General features: G+C 41.3%; 3 protein-coding genes across 3 annotated transcripts in view; 1 reads left to right on the top strand and 2 right to left on the bottom strand.

Annotated features, from left to right (window-relative positions):
* The window catches only part of LOC121920489 (olfactory receptor 10Q1-like), a 6,071-nt gene extending 2,310 nt beyond the window's left edge, over window positions 1–3,761 (top strand). Inside the window, exon 2 of the mRNA XM_042447630.1 lies at window positions 2,831–3,761. Coding sequence (XP_042303564.1) covers window positions 2,831–3,761 — 931 coding nt within the window. The remainder of the gene's footprint in view (window positions 1–2,830) is intronic.
* A 1,551-nt stretch (window positions 3,762–5,312) lies between these two features.
* Window positions 5,313–7,321, bottom strand: LOC121920488 (olfactory receptor 13H1-like; the record flags this gene model as incomplete). The annotated part of the gene is given in 4 exon segments (XM_042447629.1): window positions 5,313–5,638; window positions 6,467–6,626; window positions 6,951–7,234; window positions 7,237–7,321. Coding segments are annotated over 4 exon segments (855 nt in total), but the record flags the coding sequence as incomplete, so codon positions are not given.
* A 12,289-nt stretch (window positions 7,322–19,610) lies between these two features.
* On the bottom strand, window positions 19,611–20,573 carry LOC121920487 (olfactory receptor 10A7-like). Its single transcript, XM_042447627.1, has one exon. It carries the CDS (start codon window positions 20,571–20,573, stop codon window positions 19,611–19,613), a length of 963 nt encoding a protein of 320 aa, XP_042303561.1.
* Window positions 20,574–20,847: the final 274 nt, after the last annotated feature.

Below are 20,847 nucleotides of genomic sequence, written 5' to 3'. Positions count from 1 at the left end.
TATTGATCTGTTAAATAGGTAAAAACAAAACAAAACACATAACTATGAAGGTTATCGCATCAGTGCCTGAAACGTTTCTATTCTGTTCCCAAAACGTTTCAAGATGTAACGTTATGGGAACAGATATTATCGCATTAGAAAATGTAAAGCGTTCCGAGAACGTTACGGGAACACATTTTACCGCATTTGTCCTTATAGGAAGCGTGATAAGTATGAGAACGTTTCAATATTCGCGCATGCGTATTTATTTCGGAGGACCTTGTAATGATGATGTAATCACTCTACTGTTCCTTTTCACCCGGAACTGAATAGGGTGACCTTTAATCTTTTTATATACAAGATACATATAGACACACACACACACACACACATGTATACACACATATAGTCCGCAATCTATATATACAAAATTATATATATATATATATATATATATATGTGTGTGTGTGTGTGTGTATATATATTGTGTGTAATATATTTATATTATATATAATATATTTTTTGTATATATTACATATTTAAAATATGTATATTGTATATATATTGTATGTATACTTTTAGACACACACACACACACACACACACATATATATATATAAATGTTATACATATACATAAACATAGGGTTGCCATCCCTGGGGACCTCAAAACTGGGAAAATGTAGGACAATGTTTTAAAATGTAGCACTTTTAAAAAAAATTCCTGGCCAGGAAATTTTAAAAAGAAGGTCCTACATTTTTAAACCTTGTCCAGAGCCAGGCTAGAGCTGGGGGGACAGCCTCTCTCAAGTGCCAGCCAGGCTTTGGAGGACTCTGCAATCGAGGACCCCCATCCATAGCCAGGCTAGAGCTGGGGGGACAGCCTCTCTCAAGCTCCAGCCAGGCTTTGGAGGACTCTGCAGTCGAGGACCCCCATCCATAGCCAGGCTAGAGCTGGGGGGACAGCCTCTCTCAAGCTCCAGCCAGGCTTTGGAGGACTCTGCAATCGAGGACCCCCATCCATAGCCAGGCTAGAGCTGGGGAGACAGCCTCTCTCAAGTGCCAGCCAGGCTTTGGAGGACTCTGCAGTCGAGAAGCCCCATCCATAGCCAGGCTAGAGCTTGGGAAACAGAATGCAGGGAGGGAAGTCCTTTCAGCCAATCACAACAAGGCAGAACATGGGAACGGAAGTAAGAACGGATTAGATTACCGCTCTGACATTTCTTGGACCGTTTTAAAAACGTTTCAACAAGCTTGGATCACATTCTTATCCGTTCCCTCCGAGGAACACATTTGGAACGCTTTGAGGGGTATGTAGAACGCGATGGGAACCCGATGGGGAAAGAAACGTGCGGTAAACTTAAAAGTGTTCCGTTCCTATCGGGTTCCAATAACGTTCTCGGAACGCAATGCGATAAACTAGAATGTATCAACAGTAGCATATTTTTATTAGGAACAATTTTTTTAAAAAATCACAAAATTTTTTTGAATCTACCACAAGTCTTCTTCAAACAGAATGTTAGGCAAAACAGCAACAAGTCTTGTGTGTGTGTGCACCTTGAAGTCACCTGCCAGCTTATGGCAATTCCATGAATTTCAGGGGATTTTCTCATGCAAGAAACACTCAGAGGTAGTTTTGCCAGTTATTTCCTCTGAAATATAGTGTACAGCATCCCTTCTGGCCCTGACTCACCAAAAATCCTTAGTTCTGACTTTCTCAATATGGTCTTTTCCAGTAATGCTGAGCTACAGATTCCATCATTCTTTAACCAGCATGGCAGTGGGCCATCTGCGGAATGTGGATATTTTTTAATCTGGGAGTTTTCAGCCCAACACATCTGGAAGTGTGAGAACGGTGCCTGATTTAATACACATTCAATCCTACATTTGCCTATTTGGGAGTAAGCCCTGCTGAACTGAGTGTGGTATATATTGGAATAGACATGCATTAGATCCAGCTGCCCATATTTATAAACCATGAGTTAGGAAGAAATCCAGTCAGGTGCATTTGGAGAGACACTTTGTGTTGGGAGACTCCTTCCCCATTCTCCCGAAATGTCATCTTTCTCATATATTTAACACTGGAGTTTACACTGAGTAGCAAGAAGATGATCATTTATGGTTGCGTCCATATCTTGTGAGAATCAGACTGAGTTACATTTTTTATTGTAGAGTGTAAAAATGGCCCACTTTCACAGGGGGGTTGGATAGTGCCATAACAAGGGCATTGCTCCACAAAATGAAGAGTGAAATACCAGAATCAGAAAACACATGCTCAAACGAGGTGGTATATATTTGTCCCAAGTAGCTTAACCAACAAAAATGTAACAGATTTGTTTTTGTGTTTTTTTTTTCTGAATGAGGAAAAAAAACCTAGTTGCACTTCAACTGCAGAGGGTGGGGTAAGATAAGAACAGACAAGGAGGTCCAAAAAAGACAGGAAAGAGTGCCAGCCCCCCCCCCCCCCCCCCGGCCAATCCCAGCCTTCAGTGGTGGAATTTGGGATGAACTTTGCCTTTCCCTGCTATTAGCCATCACCAATTCTTCTATTGTTGCCAGTCACAGGAATGGCCAAAGAGCAATGCTGATCATAGATTCCTTCCCTGATCACCCTAAATCCAGAGCTCTAGCCCCTGACATACTAATCCCCTTAGGGAACACTAGGCAGGAATTCTAGTTTGTGTTCACAGTCCTGAGTAATAGAAACTTCTATTGTTTAAACAATGTGCTCCTCCTAAATATTTGGGCATGGTAGTGTTGACAAAAGCAAGCTTAGCTTTAAGACATCTCTTATTATCACAGCTCTCTCCCATTTGCAGGATTCTGATGGAGCCCAGTTTTTGGAATCACAGGAACACAACTAATGATTTCATCATGCTTGGTTTTTCTAATCTGCCACAGTATGAGATCTTTCTCTTTTGGGTATTTCTGGCCATGCACTTGGTCACACTTTCGGGACACTTGACTATTGTGGTGGTAACTTTGGTTGAGCCCACCCTCCACACACCAATGTACTTCTTTCTGCGGAACCTCTCCTCCATTGAGATCTGCTACACTTTGGTCATTGTGCCCAAGATGTTGGCCAACTTCTTGGCCAAGAGTCGCAAGGTGTCGTTGCCTGAATGTGCAGTGCAAATGTATTTCTTCATTGCTTTGGGCACCACAGAATGTTTCCTGCTGGCTGTGATGGCCTATGACAGATATGTAGCCATATGCAACCCACTGCGCTATACCCTGATCATGAGCCGAACACTATGCCTCCAGCTTCTGGTGGTGGTCTCTGCCTGTGGTTTTGTTCTCTCACTGGGACTCACTGCACTGATATTTAGGCTACCTTTCTGCAATTCCCATGAAATCAACCACTTCTTCTGTGACATCCCACCTGTGTTGTTCCTGGCATGTAGTGATACCCACACTGATGAGGTTTTGGTCTTTGTTGCATGCTTGATGGCTCTTCTGATTCCTTTCCTCTTGATCCTCACCTCGTATGTGTTCATTGCCAATTCCATCCTGAAGATCAAATGCTCCCAAGGCAGGCAAAAGGCCTTCTCCACCTGTGCTGCTCACCTGGTTGTGGCTGTGCTCCACTATGGCTGTGCCATTTTCATCTACATCCGGCCAAAGGCCAACTACTCTCTAGAGCAGGACAAAGTGGTTTCCTTGATCTATACCAATGTGACTCCCATGCTGTACCCCATGATCTACAGCCTCCGGAACAAAGAAGTTAAGGGAGCTTTGAGGAAGGTCATGGGAAGAAAGGTCTCATTTCATGTAAGCTTTTGATGGTGGGGTTGGTTTAGTGTTGTTAGGGGGGAAATACTTATCATGTTCCTCCAAGTGTTATAATTTTAGAAATCAGCAGGTTCTACCCAAAGTGATAAACAGAATGTCTGAGGGTCTGACATTTTATCAATTGATGAGTTAATTAAAAGGGGGAAAGTAACATGAACTGGACATCAAAGTGAAAAAAATATGTTTCAAGACAAATAAAAAACAAAGAAACTGATGATAACCTTAGATACTGATTGGTTGTCTTTTATTAGCCATATGATCCTTAAGAAACAGAATCAGGAAGGTACATCTATATTACATAGTAATTAAAGGACAAAACCAGCCCATATAAAAGATAATATCCACTCTTAATTTTTTAACCTGTTGACTGATGCAATAGATGTATATATATTTGCATTTTTGTAATAGTTATTCTGGGAGCCAGTGTGGTGTAGTGCTTTCAATGTTGGATTAGGATTCTGGAGGCCAGGGTTTGAATCCCCACTCAGCCATGGAAACCCAATGGATGATCCTGAGCTATTCACACTCCCTCAGCCTTTGAGGAAGGCCAAGGCAAAATCTCCCTCTGAACAAATCTTGGCAAGAAAACCCTGTGATAGGGTTGCCTTAGGGTCACCATACTTGAAGGCACACAATGGAAACTAGTGGAAGGCACACAACAAAAATAGTTATTGTTGAGATGTTTTTAGATTTGATTGATTTTTCTGTCTATATTATTTTTTGTTTTTTATATAAAAATGCAGGGGGAGGGAACCATAGGCAACATAATAACCTTAGAAGATTTATGTACCTGATTCTGCCTTCTGTTTCTCACAGGGAATAATACTTCTTCTAACAGTACATCTGCTAAGACATGTACATATATTATCCAAACTGAAAGAAATTGTATGCTTTTTCCTTCAAAGCTATTGGGTTTACTGTTAAGAAAATGTATTCAGATCTAACTAATGAATTTAGTAATCTGCCAAAACTGGTCTGATCAATTATGATTATCAATTAAAATATCTATTCTGGTCCAAAACCAAATATTGTCCACTCCTTTCTGCCTAACTTCTTTTCTACAATCTGACCTCTATTCTAAAGCATTACACAGGATTGGTGAAACAATATTTATTTTTAAAGGGAGCAATAAGAAATGAAAGCAAGAGAAGATCAAAATAGAAAACATATACTACATGTGGGTAATCTGTACCATAGTGATATGACATGGTTTATCACATCATAAACAACCTCATTTAAAAAATAAGCACTACATATTCAGGCTAATCAATGTGCAGTCTTCCATATCTTGTTGAACTGACAATATTAATAAATGAAGGGTGAACTGAAGAAAAGATTTCAGTAGTGGAGGAAGAGCTAAAGATAATAATATGGTATGAAATCAAGAAAGGACATAGGAAGAGCACTGCCAGATCAAACCAGAGGTATATTTAGTTCATTTTTCACAGTTGCCAGCCAGGTGACATCTAAGCACACAAGCAGAACATTAGAGAAATATCCCTCTCTAGTTGTTATTCCCCACCATCTGATAGTTAGGATAAGCTACAGAGTTGGTAATGAGCCAGCAAGCATGAACAAATCTATTAAAAAATTTCCAGGAGCTGATTCTTTACTTATCTTCCTTCCAAGAAGTTTCTTCAGGGCATTTTTCACATCCTTGTTCCTCAGGCTGTATATGAGAGGATTGAGCATTGGCGCCATTGCACCATAAAAAACAGAAATAATTTTGTCCTTGTCTATGGCATTTTTAGATTTTGTTTGAAGGTATATAAACATGGTTGAATCACAGAAGATGCCAACTACTGTCAAGTGAGAGCTACAAGTTGCAAAGGCCTTTCTGTAACCCTGGTGTAACCCTGGATATATACCTGTCCCAAAAAGGAACACTCAAATGCCAATGTATGTTTGGGAATTATGAAGTAGCTCAATGGTAGTGGCTGGGTTACTTAGCCATGGGATATATACCAAGTCCAGAGACACAAGGAATTCCAGAGGTAAGTAGTTTATTGTAAAAAAAGGGAATTCAACAATCATCCAATACATACAATCACGCACACTCACAAGGACTAGGAAATTTAAAGGTGTTACATTGGAACAGAGCAGGCCAAACGGATGGAAATACTACACCTGAATTGGATAGTTGCTCTGCTTGTTACAGGTCTAGAGATAAAAGGAATTCACTCCTGAGGCAAACAGAGGTTGGCAAGCGAGAGAGGGGTTAACCAAGCAAACTGGCAGCATGGACACCTGATACTGGTCTAAGTTGAGGAAACAAAGAAAAGCAACAGTATATGTAGGGAATTTTAGCCCTGGGGCATAATTCAGGGTATAGAAAAAGCCAAATAGGGTGCTTCCTTTGAAATGGATTTGAATCACTTCGAAGTTGTTTTTTGCAGGTGGTAACATTGGGGTGTGAATATGGGTGATGAAAGTGCATTTCCCAGTGTCAGGTGGATTAAAGGGCATTACCTCCTTGGCATCATCCCATTGTGGCAATTTCACACCTCCTCAAGGATGTCTGGAAAAACAGGGACCAGGCGACTCCAATTGTTAGCTTATGTGCAATGAAGGAATCCCTATAAAGCCATTCACAGTAGGGTCATAGAAGGGCGAATTAACCTGCATTTCTGATATCAAAAGAGGAGAGGTTTAAGGAGGTTAACACTGGATAGAATGGATCTGCCACATCATCAAACCAATGCACAAGTATGTCATCAAGATGAAAACAAAATGGACAAGAACAGTTGCAGTATTGATAAAGGAAACAATGTCACTGAGGTGAGTGTTGACACAGTTGAGCTTGCCAACTTTTAGAGCCTCACATGTAAAGTGACTAATGACATTGGAAGCACAGACCTATTTAGGGCCTATCATTGTAGGGATGAGGGTCAGGATCAGGCCACTGCCCCATGTGCCAGCTGTCAGTAGGACACAAAAGAGATTATCACACGGGAAAAGAGGCATGATTACATGCAGTTTGTATCCATCCCCAACAGATCTTACTGCCCTGCCCCATGCCCAGGCAGTCGCCATCCCATATGCAACTCAGGCTTGCCCAGCACCTTTTCAAGAACAGGAAAATTCCATTTTTGAAAAGGTGCTGGAGAAGCCTGAATTACAGATGGGCTGTCTACTGCTCAGGCAACGGAAAGTGTGGTATGCTCCGTCAGAGGTGGATACAAACCGCATGTAACCCATATCTGTTTTCCTGTGCAATAATCTCCAGAGTCTCCAGTTCATGATCAATGTGTAATGCAAGGAACTACATATGGCCATAAAGTGGTCATATGCCATAACAACCAGGAGAAGACATTCTGTGGTCCGAAAGTATAGGCTAATGTGTATTTGAGCCATGCAGCCAATGAAGGAAATGGTGGTTCTCTTAGTGATGCCGGTGACCAAGGCCTGTGGGACACTGCTACTGCTTCAACAAATGTCAAGAAATGATAGGTTGCCAAGGAAAAGTACATAGGAGTGTGCAAATGGGTTTCTGTAGTGATCAGAAGAACCATAAAGCCATTCCCAGTCAGGTTGACAAGGTAGATTATGAGAATGATTCACAAGATTATAATCTGAGCCACTGGGTGATTAAATCTGTACATAAATTAGTAGTATTTGGTTCAGTGAGGCTGACTGTAAGCTGTGGGTATATGACTGTAACCTTAAAAATGATTTGCTTTTGATTGGCACAAATCAATGATCAGTCTTCAAAATATGCTGTCCTGTAACTCTACTGAATTTTGAAGGTCAACAGTGCACACATGTATGGATATATCTACCTCCCTATCCCCCAGTTATGGATTAATTTGTTATTTTGATAACCCTTGGTAGCATATGGGCTCGGGAAAAATTTGTACTTTATATACAAGTATAAGTACCCATGTATAAATATGAAGCAGATGGGCTTTTTTAAAAAAAAAAAATCCTACAGTTGGTGTTTAAATAAGTTCATTATATGAGAAGGAAATTCAGTCAATATGAAGGCTAAATTACAGAACACACCCCTACATTTGTAGTCTTTTAGCCATACATTACTCACATCCAAACCAAAAGGTTTATTTCAGATCTCATAACCTAATATTCTCTGATAGGTTCTAAGGGATGGGCAGGACATACCAGGAGAGGGAGGGGGAGTTTTTTACCTTGAGAACCCAGATATAATAATGAGTAGCCTCCTTTTTAATATTTTTTTCTTATTTTATGCCAACATTATTAACTGATAAATCTCTTCAACTGCAGAAAATGGTAAAAGCTTCTCCTGCTCTAGAGACAAGAACACAAACCAACAGGTTCAAATTAAAAAGAGAGACAGAGAGGAATCATTAGGAAGGAACCCTTTGCTGCAAGGACTGTTCAACAGTTGGATAGATTGCCTCGGAGAGAGGTGGACTCGACATCTTTGGAGGTTTACAAAAAGAGGTTGGATGGGCATATTTCAAGAATGCTTTAGTTGTGTATTCCTGCATGGCAAGTTGTTGGACTAGATGACCCTTGTGAAGATGAGCTCTTTGAATTATAATATTCCATGAGATAGAGGCCCAAAACAGAAGGGCTTAGAAAGCCATCTTCCGCATGGCTTGGGGGGTGTGGTGATTTATGACGCACACTCCCAACTCACATGGAAGCTGTACCGAGGGATGCCTAAGGTGGCCCAAAAAGAAGCTGATCTGTCCATTTGGGGCAGCAGAAGTGGGCACCCTCAGAGCCACAGCATGTGGTCGCCATGGCCCTGGAGAAATCAGGCCCTTCTAGCTTCTGGCTGCTTCTTCCTGCCCATCTGTTTCGCCCCATGTCTTCTCAAATAAAGACTTCAGAGTATTCAAAAATATAATTTGATTGCTTTTGTTGTGAACTGTCTTTGAGTTGACTTTGACTAATAGCATCCCTATGAATGAGACATTCCTATGACTCCCTGTCCTCAACTGCTTTGCTCTGCCCAGGTCCTGCAGGTTCAGGACTGTGGCATCCTTTATTGCATCTATTCATCTGGTATGCAGCCTTCCTTTATTTCTACTGCCCTCCATCTTTCCTAGCATGATTGTCTTTTCCATTGTGTCCTGCTTTCTCATGATGCGTCTGAAGTAAGGTAAAGCTATTCCCCTTTGACAAGGTTATCATGTTGTGTATTAAGCCAAAGAGCCAGCATTGTCCAAAGTCAACTCTGTGGTCATGTGGCCAGCATGAGTGCACAAAACGCAGTTTACTGTTTGTCCGAATACAACAGCCCAAATTTAATCATCCTGGCTTCCAACTCAGAATATTAATTCAACATAATTCCTGGGAATTGCTTCTATGGTCTAAAACACAACACAGAAATAATCCAGTCTGAGGCTGCTTTAATTGCCCTGGCTCAATGCTAAGGAATTCTGAAAACTATAGTTTTATGAGACATTTAGCCTTCTCTATCGGAGAGCTCTGATGCTACAATAAACTACAGTTCCCAGGATTCCATAGCACTGAGCCAGGGCAGTTATAAAAGGGTGTCAAACTGGATTATTTCTGCTGTGTTTTGGACCTATGCCTTCTATATAGATCCATCCACACACATTTTATATAAGTGAAAAAATACTGGAATCTAGCTAGAAGGGCAAAAGATCTCAAGACTACTACGCCCAGAGGCTTTGCAAATATGGGAGAGGCTGCTTTTATGTTTACCAAAATTAAACAGCATGTTAAATTCAACCTTATTTGAATGTTATTGCCAAATCCAACCTAATTTAATTTCATTGTACACCTCATTTAGGTGTTATCCTGTCAAATACACCACCTCATTTGAATCTCAGCACATACCTCAGTACAAGATGTACCTCAGATACTACAACCTCATCCCTCAATATGAGGGACAGATCTTCATATTAAGACATAATTGTTGGCTCAACATGATGTAGATTAACCTGGTGTTTCACATTCGTCAGTAAATTGAAGTGTCTGTGCATGCTGCACACTGGATTAATTCTTCAGTTTGGAATGACTACATTTGTTATGACACTCTGGAAGTTCAAGACAGTTTGTTTTCAGTTACAGAATCAATAGGAACTCAAAATTTTGCACAGATTCACACTTTTTGTTTGTTTTCAGTTTCAGAATCTGCTCGAACTCAAGATTTTGCACACATCTTGCTAGATTAAAAAAATGCAGAACATTACCTCAAGGAGCTGTTGTATTCAGAGGCCAGTTCCTCATCTGTTGAGTGTGTTGTTGTTGTTTAGAAAAGATATCAACACCAAGGCTGCATCTTTGCTGCAGAATTACTGACTCTGCTTTAACTGCCATGTCTCAATGCTTTGGAATCCTGGGAATTGTAGTTTTGTGAGATATTTATCCTTGTTGGTCAGAGAGCTCTGGTACCACAACAAACTACAAACCTCAGGATTCCATAGGCTGGAGCCATGGCAGTTAAAGTGATGTCAAACTGCATTAATTCTGCAGTGTGACAGCAGCCCAAGGTGACTTTACTGTTGAGGTTTGGGTTCTTTGAAGCAGTATTCTGAGTAGGTCAACTAGCATATGTCTAGACTGAGAAATATCTAGCATCACATCCCATACTTCAGAGGTGAGTGCTGATCATTATGTAGCCAAAACAGTACCATCCACAATATCAGAATAAATGTCATCTAGACATCAAGTTTCTCCCCCCTTGTTCATCTGAAATCTAGCTGCCTTGATGTATAGGTCACTGGTGGACAGCCTATGATGTGGAAGTGCCACAGAGGACACTTTTTAAAAAAATGCCTGGAAAATGGCAAAGTTTCTATGTACCTGGATATGGTGTGGTTAAGCCAATATCTTTTGTTCTGCACAGGTATCTATTGCCTGGGTCACTGAATGAGATGAGAATCATAACCATGGCAATGGGCAACATGTAGGACTGTATAGTATATGTGCTAATATTTAAAGAAATGACTGTCGTTTAGGGAATTGAGCCCAATGTTGTGCATCCCATGAGGTCTCTTCAGACTTCAAGAAGTATTAGAAACAATGGTAGGACATATCAACAGGAGAAATGATAGTCATGGAAGGACACAACTCACAAGCTACAATGTAACACAAGAACCAAGCTGGCAGTAATATGTAGATTTCAGCTAGCTTCTTTAAACCTAACACTCTTGTGGCTGATATGCATTTTATACTTCAGAAAATACAAAATATTTCCCAGGAAATGTACTCATAAACAACCACTGCTAACTGGAGTGTGGCCTGTATTCGTATTGCAGAAGTATTTCAGATGCTGTTGTGTTGCACATTCCATTTGAAGTGGTGTTTGGCCTCACTCCTACCACTAGAATGTATTTTTTAATTATTAATTGGTATGCAGTAGAGCCAGTGTGGTGTAGTGGTTGGAGCATTGGACTGCCACTCAGGATATCACACAGGGACAGGATAAGGACAGGATCATTCTCCCTTCCTTTTCCCATCTTTGACTGCGATCCCGTGAAAGGCTTTCCGATTGCAGCACTATTGTCCCATCATTGAAGTGGCATTGCTTTAATGTGAACTCTTGTTAATGCAAAATGCGGGGCAATTCCACTTCAATGACGGGACCTGTACAGCATGGTTTAAAAGTGATCATGGTCAATCACGCTTTCTGGATGGGATAATATCTGGATAAGCATGACATCGTATGAAAATCGTCTCGCACTCACATTATGAGAAAGGGAAAAGGACAGAACAAGGAAGTTTCATCCTCCGTCTGATAATCTCCCAGGGTTTGATTCCTGCTCAGCCATGAAACCCACTGGGTGATCTTAGACACGTCTCATGATCTCAGCCTTAGTAGAAGGCAATGACAAACCTCCTCTGAACAAATCTTATCAAGAAAACCCCATGATAGTTCACTTTAGGATTGCCGTATGTCAGAAACAACATGAAGTCACACAACACGCACAAGGTAGCTTTATTGTTACATTTTACGGTGCTGCCATAAGCTCCAGAACTTCACAAATAAAAACTGGGCCACATGTAGTCAAGCAACACCAGAATGTGGTGAAAATGGCAAACGTTATTAATGAGGAAGGACAGATAAGCTAGGAGAGGTTGCAGAAGTTTGATTTTGCCTGAGCCCACCGGGAAGGGCATGATTCTGTCCCATCTTCTCTTCTCCCCCCTGCTGAATTAATGGAGTGTAAACGACTTTGACACTTTGAAATCAGTCTGCAGCATTGGAAATAATCCTGGCCAAAGGAGGAAAGTGGGAGGAGGAGAGAGAAACTGGGACATTTTAAAGGCAGCTGAAAAAGTGGGATACCAGATGATTATTCAAGACTGTTTCTGGCAAATTGGATCACTTGCCTCCACTGTATTCTTTATCTTACCTAGGAGCAGAGGCACTTTATTAAAAGCACATTTTAAAATCTTTCTTCCATGCATCTTTTTCTTTCTCCATTAAATTGCAAACATCTAGGGAAGGCTTTTAAAAACCTGTTTGAGCTCTTTTCCAGAAGTACAAATGTGATAAGAAAACTTGGTAAGTTTCACTGAGGCAAACCTCTGTCACCATTGCCCCCATTGTTCTCTAATGAAACTGGTGAGATGAGAAGCAAGTTGAGCCTGTTCATTTGCTTCATTTCATTTATTTGCATTCTTGCAATATCAGGCTGATGTCAATTCAATATATCTAGACTCACATTTTTTACACATGGGCTATTATATAACTTTGTCATTCAGTAGTGCTTTGTTGTTGCTCCATCACCAGTTTTGAAATGTATCTAATGAATATTTGAGTGAAAATCCCTTGCCCCATAATCATTTGAAGTCTATAAAATATATATTTTCCCTAGAAGCACTGATCACTTCCCAGTGAAATATTCATGAGCTGCCATTCAATGAATGCTTCATTCCATATAAATGTCATAGATGCCTAACCAGCCCTCTTACAAGCATCCATTGAAGGCGGTCCCTAAAGATTGCACTGGGTTTACTAGCTTTAGGGGGGGGGACTCCTCCAGGCACTAACTCTGCAGGACTTTACAGGCTGAAGGTTTTAAAAAATGAACAATTAACTAGTGACTGCAAGTGAGAATGAGGTAGAAGGGAAGAAATCAGGTTGGAGGCAAGTTGGTTTTATAGCAAGAGCAACTATTTCTTTATTAAAACAACAGAAAAAGATAGCACTAGAAACTGACAGTGCAGTCTATGTTCAATGCAAGCTGTTTCTCAAAGTAAAAGAGGGGGGGGGATGGCATTTAAACATTGGACTATTACTCTGGAGACCAGAGTTTGAAATGATTCCTATGTTACAGGGGGATAGACTCAGTCAAGGAGGCTGCCCTGAGTTTGCAGTATCTGCACAAAGGCAGCTTTGAGGTCTGTCTTCCATAGATCAGTGGTGACTTGAAGGCAAACAATAATTTAAACTTCTGAGCCAAAGTGCTCCCCTATTGATTCAGCAAATGACAAACTTCAGCATTCTTTGGGATGATGGAAGCCATGGCACTTAAAGTAGGACCAAAAGTACAATTGTGTAGTTTGAAAATGCTCTTTGTGTATTTACGTTAAAAGAGAACAATCTTCATTCGCACAAACACACACATGCACACACTCAGAAGGAACTTTCCTTTCCAGCCTATTTATTGTCCAAGAACAGGCCAAGATTACCTGCCAGTTCTTTCCTCTGAAAGATCACCTACAGCACCTGGTATTCTTTTGCAATCTTCCATCCAAGTACTAACCAGAACTGACCCTGCTAAGCTTCCAAGATTGGATGGTACTGTGGTTCAAGAGAAACTTTGCTTTCCATGGTGTGTACACGTATTTCATTTGTTCCGGCGTCTCAATTTTTTGAAACAATACAAAAAATTATTGGAAGTTTAGAATAATACCTAGTGCATTTGCTCACTATGTTTGTGTGAGTTATGGGTCAGCCTCACTGTCAACATTGGACAAATCCCCCTCCCCAAGAGTTCTTGCATTCTTCTGTGAGAACAGCACAAAACGCAAAGTCAACGGTGGGCAATATACCTTTAGTAGGGCCCATGTAAATTTATGTAAATATAAATTCCTTTGGCTGAACATATGGTATTGTAATTTAAATGTAAAGTGATTTAAAGGTGTAATTTTAATTTTGCTAGTTGTTTATGTCACTACTATTGCCTTTCCATTCAGTTATATATGGAAGTTACAATTTATGAGTAACTTTATACATAAAAATTATTCAGGTTTCTGTAAGGTCTGGTACAGAAGGAGGTCCATGAGGATGACACCATGTTTTACTCCAATGAGTGCCACCAACCCTGGTGATGCCACTTGTCCTGCCATCAAACCCAGGAGACACTTATTTGGCAATCCTGTAGGGAAGAATGAATCTGTCAATTTAAGCTGCCCTTAGTTTTACAATTTTACAGCCTTAGCTGGAAGGGTCATAACTAGATTTTGCTAAATTCTGGGGGACAACTGCAGCAGTGAGAGAAACCTTTGGAATGGTTCTGCCTCAGTAAATTGTCCAGGGGTAGCAATGTAGTCCTACGCCCTCCAAAAAGTTACAAAATTGCCCCGGGTTTTCTCCCCAACAACTCAAGGCTCAAAGTTGTAATCTTGACTGCAATGGGTGAGCATTTCATTGCAATGTATTTTTCAAATCAGAATTTACAGAAAGAGAAATGACAAATTTCATAAGGGGGGGGGGAATTAAGAGATATTTCTCCACCCCCTAATAATGACACTTCACTCTTTTTTCTTATTAATATTATACCAGTGTATGCCCAATATAATCAATGTATGGAGAGAAGTTAAGTCAATATTGTTATTATCATTTCTGAGCATTAGACTAGGACTCTGGAGACCAGGATTTGAATCCCAGTTCTGCCATGTAAACCCACTGGGTGTCCTTAGGCAATTCACACTCTCTCAGTGTCAAACGATGGCAATGGCAAACCCTAGCTGAAGAAACCTACCAAGAATACCCCATGGTGGGTTTGTGTTAGGGTCTCCATAAATCAGAAGTGGTTTAAAGGCACACAACAACAACAACAACTGCTAGCCTCCAATGGAGATCTTTGCCTCCACATAGAAATGTGTGCTATTGGGAACTGAGATCTATGTGCTCCTGGCAATGCCAGGAGCTATTCTTTGGGGGACCAAGTATTCATGTGCTTGTAAAGAAAATCTCTGAATATTGGGATCAATGAATATTTGGAAATGGATAAACATAGAATCCCTAATGAAAGCACATAGATGAAAACTCTATAGATTCAGAAAGATATTATGGAGTTCCACTAAAACATTTAACCTGAGTGATTACCGAGCACGGGTAGAAATACTATGAGAGTTCTGCCAGAATAGGTTAACACAGGTCTGTTGATGGTTACAAAGAATAGCAGGAGGGGGAGGACAAAAATCACAAAATCAGAAACAGTTGAGTTCATTTATCTGAATGTGTATTCTTTCTGGTCTTGAACACTCGCAGGGATTAATAAGTTTGAAGACATATATTAAAAATAAAAGAAAGCAAAACAGACACCACAGTCAGAACAGCCCCCATTTGTTTACCTATGAGTTTTCAAATGTTGAGCAGAATGAGAGTGTTGTACAGTGGGCCCTGGTATCCTCTGGAGTTTGGTTCTAGGACTCCCTATGGATACCAAAATGTATGGATGCTATTCCCACTAGATCAATAGCATAGTAAAATGGCATCCCTTAGACATAGAGCAAAATCAAGGTTTGCTTTTTGGATATATATATATATATATATATATATATATATATATATTGTGCTTGGCTGAATCCATGGATGCAAAATCAGTGGATATGGAGGGTCACCTGTACATACACACACAAAAACCATATAGCAGATTTTTGGCGAAGACTATTCAACATCACACAGATCTCAAAATACTGATCACCATGGTTCATATCAGTATTGGGTGGAATGATCTACACAAAGAGCACCATTCTGTGGGCGGGGAAGGAGTTAAAAATTAGGGCCACTGGCAGCTGATGTTCCTAGCAGGGAAGTCCCTCCATTTTTTTAGGAAATGGTGATCCTTCTTTTTGATGATGGGCTATCCCTGAGTGGGGTTGCCCTCTCATTACATTTTATCAGGGAGATTCCTGGTGTCCTATAACCCATACGCCATGAAAACCAACTCAAAGGGTGGTATCAAGAGAAAGAGACTTGACAGATGCATGAAGCAAACTCTGGTGTTGTGTGTCAGAGCAAGCCAGGTTGAAGAAGGGCTGCAACTCACCACCCAAATGGTTGATGATGTAATGGCCATAGAAGTCAATAGGCTGCAAGAGAAATGTGACTAATGTTGCCAGGAAGGCAAGGACCACAGATGTCACAACTAGGTAAATGCAAAGTCTTCAGCTCATGATCTGCATGTAGTATGATCTGCATGCTAGGGAAGTGTATTAGGGATGTCATGATCTTTCGCTGCAGCTTGGAAAACATTTTTTTTTTTTTTTGGCTTCTTGACCCCTTTAATTTTTTATTTACAATCCAAGAAATCACCCTTTATGTGAAACTATGGAAACCCCAAAGAAGCGGTAGTGTACTACAGACAGCATAACTCATTGCACTGTGCTAAAGACAGCACAATGCAGTGGCCCTGCACTAAGGACACTACAACAGAGTACTACAACACTGCAAACCCCATAATGCAGTGACACTGCACTGCAAACCCCACAATGCAGTGACACTGCACTGCAGACCACACAATGCATTGGCACTGCAGTAAGGACAGCCCAACACAGTGGCACCACAACAGTGTGGCATCGTACTAAGCACAACAATGCAATGGTACTGCACTACTGACCCCACAATGCAATACCATTGCACTACAGGCATCACAAAACAGTGGCATTGCACTAAGTGGTACTGCATTGCGGATGCCACAACACAGTGGCACTGTACTAAGGACAGCAGTACACTCCACTACTGAGCCCTTAATGCAATTGCTGATACTACAATGCACTGGAACTGCACCAACGATGTCAAAATGCAGTGACACTGCACTTACAGATCCATCAATGTAGTGACAATACATTAAGGATATTGAACATTCCAATATTCCAACATTGTGGAACTGCACTGAAGACACTACAGTCAGTGTGGAGAGGGGAAGAAATGACTTGTCCACCCCACCCCCACCCCAGCCAATCGCTCAACCATCCAGACCACTGCTAAGGAAGGGGTGCTCTGAAGCCACCAGGACACCAATTCAGGGTCTGATGTGTCTGCTCTCTGAGCAGCCATGTCTGATCCTGAATGCAGCTGCCCCCACCCTGGAAAGGCCTTCAAGATCTGACATGGATGCTGGACCCTGGCCGTGGATCCTGAAGGCACTGCCACCCTAGCAGCCACCAGTACTGAGGGGTACAGAACTGTGGCTTCTGGAGGACTCGTTTAGGATCCAATGAGTGAGTGAGTGGGTGAGTGAGTGGGAAAGCACCCTTCCTCACTCACACAGTAGCTGTGTCAGTTCCTCTGGATGTACCACCTCACTGAATGCAACACCCCTCTGTAGTGTCGCCCTGTCTGGTGTGCGCGCACACACATACACCCATGATGCCAATGTATATAGGCAGGAGTTTTAGTGCTCCTACATTCATATTGTTTTTTGAACATCAGTAGAAAGAAGAAAAATATAATCATTGAGTCTACAATGCTAATGTACAGTAATGTTCCTTGGGGCTCAATTAAAGGCCAGTCTTTGAATCACCTTTGGGCTTTATCTGTTCAGAAAGACATGAGGAGTAATTTAGTTCACAAACCAGTAGGGAACAGTTGGGATCAGATTCATCATCTTCTCTCTCTAGGCATGGGCATGTTAGAATGACTTTATCACATGAAACATATGTTACTTTTTCCATGAAACTCTTTCCTGAATTCCTTGAGGAGGAATTTAAGCTTTCCATCTTTAGTCCATGGCTTTCTTCTTTCTCACACTGAATCTCTGGTCTCTTCCAACTCTATGATTCTATTATTCTAATTCATAAACTGTTTCATTTACCGGCCTACAATTTCATTCCAGATGTATATGGGTCTATTGCTCGTTTAAGCAGAGAACGTTATCCTAGCCATTGTGGCTTATGACTGCCTGGTAGCTGTATGCCAGCCCTTATACTATATGCAGATCATGAGCTGAAGACTTTGCATTTACCTAGTGGTGGCATCTTTGGTCCTTGCCTTCCTGGCAACACTAGTCACATTTCTCTTGCAGCCTACTGGTTTCTATGGCCATTACATCATCAATTTGGGCTGTGAGTTGCAGCCCTTCCTCAAACTGGCTTGCTCTGACACACAACACCAGAGTTTTCTTCATGCATGTGTGAAGATTCTTTCTCTTGATACCACACTTTGAGTTGGTTGTCATGGCTTATGAGTGTATAGGACAGACTGTTCTGCACATTCATTCAACACAGGGTCACAGGAAAGTCTTCTCCCTCTGTAACTCTCACCTTGCTGTGGTCACTGTTTCTTATGGGACAATCAGGCTCATGTACTTGAGGCCACAAGGAAAAACTTTTTGAGAAGGACAAGTTGATATCTTTAATGTGTGAGGCCCTGACCCCCATGTTCCAGCTTGGGAAATAAGGATGTGAACTGGATTTTCTCTAGGCTGGTTGGAAGGAAATTGTCAGAATAGAGACTGGTGTTTTTTCACTTATTATGCACTCTTTCCTACTGTTATCAGTTAACAGTAAATATGCAGAAGTGATGGAATCAGTGAAGGTTTGAGCTTTTATCCTCTTTATCTTAATGCCATTAGTCAGAAAAGAAACCATAAAGCCACTGTGATGGAGTAGTTTAAGTGTTGGACTACAACTCTGGAAATAAGGGTTCAAATCCCGTTAACCATGGAAACCAACTGGGTGGCTTTGAGCAAATCACACACTCTCAGCCTCAGAGGATAGCAAAGGCAAAGGCAAACACTCTCTGAATAATGCTTGCTAAATATCCCTCATGATAGGTTTGCCTAAGAGTCACCATAAGATGGAAACAACTTAAAGGCACACAACAACAAACTTTCTTATATAGAAATTAATTCTATTCTTAATAGTCATTTATTAAAATATTTATATCCACTCCTATTTTGACAATCCCAGAGTGGTTACAGGTAAAAGTAGTATGGCAGTTTAAAACAATACAAAATAAATAATTTAAGCACATCAAAAGCATTAAACCAGTTACTCAAGATCTTACTTTGTGCTACTTTGTGCTTGTGTGGGATAAATCTATACTCATGTAGTTACAGAGTGATGATGCTATAATCCTTCAGATGAACATTGTATATCTCCCAATATGCCTGCTAAATTGTGCAATAAGAAGTAGCTGTTTAAGTCCATCTAGTACAGGGGTAGGCAACCTGCGGCCCGTGGGCCGGATGCGGCCCGGCAAGGCCTTGGGACCGGCCCCAGCCTGGTCCTGCCGCCAATTGCCACCGGGGCCTTTGGCATCTCGCACGAGGGGCATGGTGGGACAATTGTCTATAGAAGCCTCAGAAACATGCATTTATCTTAACATTTTTTAAAAAATCAGCAAATGTTTTCGCGTGTCCTTCATTTTTTATTTAAAAAGTGCCCTCCATTTGAAAATTTTGTCCTACATTTGTCCCGGTTTATTTATTTATTTAATTTGTAAAAAATTATTTAAATATTTATTTTTTGGCTTCGGCCCCCCAGTTGTTTGAGGGACAGCAACCCGGCCCCCGGCTCAAAAGGGTTGCCTACCCCTGATCTAGTAGTTTGACAGTTCTCTGAAAACACAAAATGGCTCTTGTTTGAGTTCTCTTGCAACAACTAATCTCCTTTTTGCTCCAAGGAAGAAATCTCATCTCAATCTTTGATGGTGCATACATCAACAAATATTAGATTATGTTTCTTCTGTGGTTATATCTGAAGTCAGTTTTCCCCCAGCCATTGAATAAGGAGACCCCTGTTCAACATCTTCCTAAGTGCTCCTTTGACTTCTTTGTTTCTGAGAGTATAAATTAAGGGGTTCAGCATGGGAATCAGAACAGTGTAAGACACTGCAAGGATATGGTCCTTGCCTTCACCATAGCTACCTTTGAGCCTAGTATATGAGAAGATGGCACTGCCATAGTGAAGAAAGACCACCGTTAAGTGAGCTCCACAGGTAGAGAAGGCCTTGTGACAGCCCTGGGTTGAGTTCATGTGCAGAGAAGCCATTAAAATGCACCCATAGGACAACATGATGAAGGAGAAGGGGACAACCAGTATCACGGTAACCAAGGTTGTAACAGTCCTTTCAATAATTCCATAGCCTGGGCAGACCTGGCTCAGAACAGGAGGGATGTCACAGAAGAAATGTGGGATGTGATTAGGTGCACAAAATGGCAAAGAGAAAATCATGCCAGTGAGGAAGGAAGAAACAGCGAAACCACCACAGATGGAGCCTACCACAAGGCCCCAGCAGATATGTTGACTCATGAGGATCCCATAGTGGAGTGGGTGACAGATTGCCACATAGCGGTCCCATGCCATTGCTGTCAATAGCAGGCAGTCACTTACGCCTAAAGCCACAAAGAAGAACATTTGTGTGGCACATGATGCCAAAGGAAGGGGTTGATGGGGTTCGAGCAGGTCACAAAGCATTCTTGGTATCACTACCAAGGTGTAGGCTGTCTCAGAACAGGAAAGGCTTCCCAGGAAGAGATACATGGGTGTGTGGAGGAGTGGATCAGCCCACACCACAGCTATAATCAATCCATTGCCTACCAATGTCACTGCATACATCATCAGGAAGAGTCCAAACAGCATGTGCCTCAACTGCGGATGACTGGTGAATCCCAACAGGATAAATTCAGTCACCATGGTATGGTTGACAGAAGGACCATAGACCATGCCCCTGAACCCTTGCCTGAAAGAAGATAAGACAGGAAGAAATACAACTGCATGGGAGAGCATGACCATGGTATAGGCAATGAAAAGGCAATGGTCAAAGGGCAGAACAAATCAGAAGGGAAAGAGAAGAATAAAAAAGAAAGGATGTGGGTGAGCCTCAATATCAACTGCAAGCTAAATAGTGAGTTGCACAGCTAATCTTGCACCCATCTCCATTGCTGCACAGGGTGGTGTTGGTTGAAAACTAAAGTTTACATACTTTAACACACACATG

This window comes from Sceloporus undulatus, chromosome 2, assembly GCF_019175285.1.
Source record: "Sceloporus undulatus isolate JIND9_A2432 ecotype Alabama chromosome 2, SceUnd_v1.1, whole genome shotgun sequence".
In the NCBI taxonomy this organism is placed as follows: Eukaryota; Metazoa; Chordata; class Lepidosauria; order Squamata; family Phrynosomatidae; genus Sceloporus; species Sceloporus undulatus.
The sequence above is the reverse complement of the archived record's forward strand: the minus strand, read 5'-3'. Positions and strand labels throughout refer to the sequence as shown.